At 38.3% G+C, this 7,911-nt stretch overlaps 1 protein-coding gene across 1 annotated transcript; it reads left to right on the top strand.

Annotated features, from left to right (window-relative positions):
• Positions 1-814: 814 nt before the first annotated feature.
• LOC124915875 lies at positions 815-1,327 on the top strand. Its single transcript, XM_047456625.1, has one exon. The coding sequence runs from the start codon at positions 815-817 to the stop codon at positions 1,325-1,327; it is 513 nt and encodes a 170-aa protein (XP_047312581.1).
• The last annotated feature ends 6,584 nt before the right edge of the window (positions 1,328-7,911 follow it).

The raw sequence follows: 7,911 nt of genomic DNA, 5'->3' as shown, positions 1-7,911 counted from the left end.
TTATCGATTTTAGAATTCTCTATTTCAGTTTTGAAATTCTGAGTGTATTCCTATTGAATTTCCTCAACAAAATCTTGAGTTTCATCTTCCATTTTTATATAGTAAATTTCTTTTCCTCCTCACCTCAATTTCCTTTACTTTCTTTTCTTCATTACTTTCTTTTTTTCAGAATTCTTCTTACTTTTTTCTACAATCGGTTTGATATCTGAGTTTAGTATCTTTCTGTTTTCTTGTTTTTCTTTTCTATTTCCTAGCTTTTCTATTGAGCCTAATTTAATAAAAACAACCAAGTTTAATCTTACTAATAATATCAATTAGGCTCTTATTTAATTGTATTGTTGACATATGCCTAACTCAATATGCCATTATTAATTGTATTGTTGACATATGCCTAACTCAATCACAGTATCCATAAAATTAACCATAATTAGTTTGTATCAAATAATATTAAAATACAACAATTTCAGTTACAAAATGAATTATAATAAATTACTTTTTTGGAATAGAAAATGAACTAATTTCCCTTTTATGTTAATTAACTATATATAACAATCAAACAATAGTTTATATAAATTTTGGAACTTTTAATATTAACAAATTTTTTATCATGCTGAATTCAAACAAGCCTTAATCAACTCAATTGAAAAGCTATTAAATATATAAATGTTGGCAACCTGCCTAGCTAGTACTATAAAATAATGGTTTTATATTAAATTAACATCAAACACAAAAAGAAAGATACTTTTCTTCTTCAAAAGCTTATTGTTATATATCAATAGAATAAAAATTTTAACTTCAATATTTTCTTTACTCAATGGCAAGGGATGAAGCAACTAAACAAGAGAGATGGGAAGGCACAGTGAGATCCAAAATAGAAGGGGTCAGTAAGGATCGTGTATGGCCTTTTCTAGCAAACTTCTTCCATTGGCAAACAATCTTCCTTGCCATCGAGAGTTCTATAGGAGTCAAGGGCATTTCAGGAAATATAGGTTGTGTGAGGAATGTTACCCTAAAACCTGAAGCAAGCCTTGGTTGGGAGGGTAAATATAGTCGATGGGGTTTAGAAAAGCTTGTGGAGATAGATCATACTCGCAAATGGATGAGGTACGAGGTTCTTGATAATACCTATGGGTGGAATAATTACGAGGCTACAATAACTCTTGCATCCCTTGAAGGGAAGACCATTAATGGTTCTGAATTTATTTGGTCGTTTTCTCTTGACCCCGTAGAAGATGGAAGGTCATTAGAAACTATGATTAAGGATTATAAAGCAAACCTTGCATCTGCTTCTGCGCGGGTGAAGCAATTGTGCGGGGTTTCAAAATGAGATCATTATCCATGAAATCCCTGTCATCTATAAAATTAATACTTGAAATAAATAATGACAGATGATGTAAAAAATATGAAACTAGAAGACTGAAGAATAAATGGTTAAGGACATTAATATTTACTTGCCTTAAAACAAATAATTGAATTGATGTCTCAATATCTTAAAATATTTATTTCAATGTAAAATATTTGTGTTATGTGTATTTAATGAATAATTAAATAATGGACAAAATTGTATAAGTTCTTTATTGAATAGATTGCTAATATTTAGGTTTCTTTCTCCCTTTCTATATCTTGAACGATGGGTTATTTAAAACATTTTTCTTTATCTATGTTGGATATGAGTTAAAAAACTTGTTACTATTTATACAATTAGTATGAGAACAATTCCCACTATCAAGCTATAGAGAATAGGAAAAATCAAACCGAGTGTTTAAATACTAATAGGCAAAGGAAAAGAAATAAATAATTAAAAGTTTGATTTGTGAGCAAAATGTGCAAAGAAAGACAGTCTATTTACGAAGATAATTGAGGTTAAGTTTTTTTATACTCCTCGTATCATATTTTTTCTCGTTTCAAATGTTTTGATTCCAGAAAAGTCTGTACACCTAATTCATTTTAAAAGATGAAATATACAAAGGGGTTCAAAGTTAATTAAAAATCATGCGTATAAGCTATTTTGATTCTCCACTCAGTTTTGAAGGTTGGCCAATCGAGCTGATTGTAATCATTTTCATTTCCGCTATCAGCTCGTATTTCTTAACCTGAGCAGATGTAAGAGGAAACCTCGAGGTCTTAAGATTGAAGACATCATCGTCTTCCAAAGTTGTAGAGTCAGATTGCATTGGAGCACCATCTTCCACTTCATTATCCTAGTACTCATATTCAGATTGTGCATCATATGATTAAGAATCGATATTTCGCACTTGACATGAATGTCATTTGCTAGAGGGAGCCTAATCCATTCCAGGCTCACTAGATATATCTGAGACCGAAGCATTTTTGAGACTAGGCTCGATCTTGGCTTCGTCTGCTATATCACATTGAAGCTTGATCATCATTGAAGTCATCTTGGAAATAGCATCCAAGAACATGAGTTTCACTTCTTGCATCTCAATTTTTTACATCGACAATGCCTGAGTCTGATCCTTTGTTCATTTTAGTTTCCATGAAGATGAACGTTCACCGATCTGAAATTTGAAACGAGAAAGAAGAATTAGAAAAACACCTGTAAGAACAAAACATCGTTTAAGATAATTTTAAGTTTTCACATTCTAATCTTATTATTGTTAATCAAATATATCACAAAGCATGCAATCATGACATAAGGATAAAAATGGACTCAAATTATGAAAGCTAAGTACATTCACTGACAATACATCACTAAAGATGATTGTGATAGAATTATGGCTACTCATGTACACAATGTACATGACACTACATAACCCTAGAACTTACACGTAACACTAAGATTTTAGGTTATAGGTAATCTTAATGAGCCTGATATCGCCAACGACGTTGTGTACTCCAAGGGGACATCCATTGGATCGAAAAGCAACGTCAACTAAAACCTAGTCTTTACTTCTTGACATCATACATCTCATGGTTTGGGGAAGAAATACATGAACTAAATTTATCACAAAAACATGAACTCTTCACCTCTTTCTAAAAAGATCCTGTTGGCCGACTTCAACTCCATCTACTAGTATGAAGATCATGGCATCAAGGAAATGTTTCTAGCCCTTGAAAGAATTGGGCTAAGAAAGTTCTTAGAGAATAGATTCATCATCGACTACTTGGTAGTCGATGAGTTCTTCGAAACAGCCAAAGAAGTACACCGGGACATTATTGTGGCACGAGTCTATAGTCAATCCTTCCTATTCAGCGAGACGGATTTCGCTGAATACTACAGTTTACCCACTGAAGGGGTAACCGACCTCACTTACTCTCTAGTGACCATTGAAGAAATGTGTAATCTATTTTCAAACTCTAACATCCCAATTAAGCCCTGAGGTGCTAAAAGACAACTCTCTCACAAGTACCAGATTCTAAGTGAGATTCTGGGAAAAACCGTTCTGGGTAGAGAAAAGAGCTACTATTATACCCAGCGAATGTTCGAAATGATGATTGCCATCATGGTTGGGACACCGGTAAATTGGTCATGGATCATCTTCAGTAATCTGAAGAAGATGATCATTTCAAATAAAACCGGCTACACTCCCCACCAGCTGAGCGATTTCTGTGAAAGCTTAGACATCCACTCCGGACCATTCGTAACTCTCCAACCGAAGCACGTACTAACGAAGGAGAGAATCCAAGAGCTGATCGACCGATGTGAAGCGGCAACGGCTAAGAATAATTTAACCGCTAGATCATCCAATGTCTAACCTCTTTTCTATCTTTTCTTATCAAACCGATAATTTTGTTGTACTACCGGTTTGGTACATTTATCTATGAAAATCTTTTATTTCCTCTTCCATCTAAATCTTGAGAAAATAAAAACATTAAATGCTCAACATCAAACAATATCAAATCAGTCTTGGAAACATAAATATTCTCTTCCCAAAAAGCATGTCTAATCCGGATAGACTGGACAACCTAATAATTATTCTTCCCAAACAGATTATTCTCTTGAAAAAATATCAAGCATTTATGATCATACATGAACAGTCTGATTTTTTAAAATATTCTCATTAAACGCTCCTCAACCGCATTCACTATAAAAAGGACATCACCCATCTTCAAACAAATCACACTTCAGAAATATCTTTCTCTCTCTATAGCTTGAATACTCAAATCTTACTCATCCGTCTCTCAACCTACCTTTCGAAGATGAATACCAAACTACGAAACACCGTCATTGTTGATTTCTATGAAATGTTGAACTCCAGATTCGAAGAAACTATCTTTTCACCTCTAGTCGAATCCGGTCTATAGAGATTTCTTGAAGGTTCGAACACCATCCTCGAAGAGGAGGTGTATGAATTCTTTAATAACGGACATGTGCGGAATGATGGTAGCATCGGGACCATCATTGACGACTCACTACATCGGCTCATCGAGGAGTCATTCGCCAACTTTTTCCACCTTCCATCCGAAGGGTTTTCGGATTTTCCAACACCCAACTTTCCAGCAAAAGATGACTACGCTTTCATCTTCTCTGGCTCTATCCATCCGGTTGAAGATCACGGTTCTAAAGATGAACTCGCACCCCATTACCAAGTCTTTCATGACTTGGTCCAGCGGTCCATCCTGGGCCGAATGACAAATAAGAACTATTCCTGGGAGGTATTCGACCTCATGATCGCAATCCTCATACCCTTGCCAATAAACTAGGCCTCATACCTCTTTGAAAATCTGAAGAAGCTCGTTCGAGCTCCAAGGGGAAAAATAGGTTTTGCCCCTCAAATAAGCCGATACTTGCGTGCAAACATCTCCAACCTCGGACCGGGGGTTCCTGTATGACCGGCCAACGCCATGACCAATCTCATGATGGAAAGCTGGATAGGAAGAATTGAAAATCGGACTAGCAACACCGTGGAAGAATGGGTCGACAGAATGAGAGAAAGAGACTGGTTTTTCTTCCCTTGAATTTATATAGTTTACGGTTACTTTGGTCATTTTGTTGTACGACCAGATAACCATTTATGAAATCATTTCTTTCGGATTAATATAAAATTTTCATATTTCAGTGCTCTGGTTTACTACACAAATTCTTTTCCGGTTTGACAAACCTTCAAACATAACTTCATCCTTCTGATTTATCAAAATTCAGTCAAACTCTAAAAACTTGCGGTTAACCAAAACTTCCGGTTAACCAAAATTTCCGGTTAAGGCAATGAATCTCAAAAACTCTCATTCGATTAAACTTCAAATTTACCTCCTAAAGATTACCGCTTAAAGTTTACCGTCCACAACTTACCGCCCACGGTTTACCGCCTATTTTTACCGCCCATATTAACTCTCCACAATTACCGCCAAAAGTTATTGTAGTAACTTTTGGAGGGAAATTTGGCGCCAAAACAAAGAATGAAGTGACGGTTAATCTTCTTAACCGTCAAAAACCGCCCACCTATATAAGTCAGAAACCTCTCATTATTCACTCACGCTATCTCTCTCTAAAAATTCCATAGCTCTTGCATTCATATCTCTTAAAGATCTTCATCCTTTCCATCTAATCACTTCATCATGGGATCAGATAACGCACTTTTCAACTACATCTTGCAGGTCGATTTCAACGATATCGAAGAACATGCTGCTAACGAACACAAAGCAGTGCTCCAATCCTTGAAGGAATCTGGGCTAGAGACCTACCTTTCTGGTCCGTTCATCGTTCATCAAACTGAAGTCTAAGAGTTCTTAAGCACGGCGACTCTGACGAAGAGAACCATTTCCGCCACCGTGTACGGCAAAGCTTTCGATATAACTGAAGAAATATTTTCGGAAGCTCTCGGTTTGCCCAACACCGGGAGAGATTTCCGAACAAGACTATCGAAAGTTGACTCTGAAGTAGTCCGGCTGGCAATCTCAAATGATGAAGCGGATCTGGTGACTCATTCCATCCGGAAGAACAAGCTCATGCCGGAATTCAGGTGGTTACTGGACATTATCTCCAAATCTCTTCAAGGAAAAGGAGGTTATTTTGATAATATGACCAAACTGAAGTTAGAAATGATGATGACGATTATCCGCGGTGACAAAATCGACTAGGGATGTGTCTTGTTCGAGCAACTATGTGAGGTGGTTGCTAAAACGAACGGTCGGGTACAAGCTTATGCCATACCGATCGGAAAGATTCTACATTTTCTGCACGTTGAAACCAGCGAAGGTACACCGTTCTACTCTTCCAAAATATTAATTGCTGAATAATGAGTTCAAGGACTGTTAAACCGGCCAAGCTGAGAGCTACAAGGGCCAAAGTATCAAAGGAAGCTAAACTGGCTGCTCCGGTTGGCGAAGGTTCCAAAGAAGACGATACGAAAGGAAAGGCTAAACACACTGAGGTCCCAACGAAAAAGAGAAGCGTAAAAAGCTCAGCAAGGAAAACCGGTAAGAAACCGACAAATCAACCCCGAGATTCCGAGAAAACCCTGTCTTCAAGAAAATTCCCTAAGCCATCTGATCCGTTGATCCACCCAACTCCAATAAATGTAGCTCGTCCGATATCAGTTCATTCTTCTCCTCGTCCGGAAAGAGAGACCAACTCAGCCGGACCGGTTCCATCAAGGCAAACCGAATCTTCGGGGAGCCAAGTCGTACTGTCCAAGTTGAAGTTGACACCGGTTAAAGAGGTTAGTAATCACTCAAAACATTCTAAGTCTCCTTCTAAAAATGTCAACGATGTAATCGACGATATCGGATTGAGAACCTCGAAGGCGATAGAGAATGTGGTTCAGGATGTAAATCGTGCTAATGAAGACGATGCGACAAGTACACTCAAGAACTATGATCAGGTTGAATCAACCGGTCAGACCACAATCAACTAGGCCGATGAAACGGTCAACTATGAAACTATTATCCCTCCGGTGTGGGAGGGAGACAATGACGAAAGACAGCCATCCGGCTCAGCTGGGGACAAATCTGTTCCAACCGGATCCAACTCACAACCGGCCCAAGATGGGCCATCCAATGCATCCATCACACCTGATGGTCCATCTCAGGTTTCGAAAGAAAAACATGTGTTGATCGAAAATCCTCCGGTGCAAAGAGGAAGTGATTCACAAAGAAATTCACCGGTCCCAGTCAACCTGAAATCACACCAGACGCTGAAGTTCCAATTTCGGAGGAAGAAGAAGAAGCTATGTTTCAAAAACTCATCGGTGATATGAATGAGGAAGCCGAAGGAATAACCGGCCCGTTCCACTTGTGGATCAGACTCAGAAGTGAAACCAAGCTCTCCCACATGCTCCCCAACCTCACATGAAACAAATATTGGACGGAGCTATTACGGTTAGAGTAGGAGGCTCTCGAACTCGCAGACACTGAAATTATCCAAGCAGCCTATGTCAAAACGGAGCTGATCGACGAACACACTAAGTTGAAAGCAGTAACCGGAGCCTTGATGAATGCGGATGGAGAAGAACCAAACCAGATGGAACTAAAAATGATTAAGCGGTTCTAGAAAGTACGAGAAGACATCATCAGCAACATCAAACGGCTAGAGGCAGAATGGAGAGAAAGATGCAAACCCCTTTTTCTACATCTCGAAGATGTTCGAAGTAGACCGATTTTTGAAATCGGTGAATCTTCCAAACCGGTAGAAGACGGGCAAGAGGGACCTCAGCCGCAAGAAAATGGAAACGAGAATAACCGGGCTAAATCTCCAATTCACGCCAATCAGAATCTGGGATTCGAGCGCATTATGGGGATTCTTATCGATACCGTGACTTCCTCATTTAACGAATTTAACACGGTAACTGAAGCAAGAATCTCTTCCATCCAAGCCGAACTGATTGAGACGGTTCAAGCATCAATCAAGACAACGGTTGAAAAGTCAGTTGAAATGGCAACCGCACCGCTTCTCGAGATGATGCAAGTCATGGCAGCTCAGATTGAGGAGCTGATTAAGACGCAAGTGGCTAA

The sequence above is a fragment of the Impatiens glandulifera genome, chromosome 9 (genome assembly GCF_907164915.1).
Source record: "Impatiens glandulifera chromosome 9, dImpGla2.1, whole genome shotgun sequence".
Classification (NCBI taxonomy): Eukaryota; Viridiplantae; Streptophyta; class Magnoliopsida; order Ericales; family Balsaminaceae; genus Impatiens; species Impatiens glandulifera.
Note: the sequence above shows the minus strand (reverse complement) of the source record. Positions and strands in the feature narration are given on the sequence as shown.

Excerpts from the sequence above, each read along its gene's own strand:
- LOC124915875 (XM_047456625.1), top strand. The coding sequence starts at position 815 with ATGGCAAGGGATGAAGCAACTAAACAAGAGAGATGGGAAGGCACAGTG.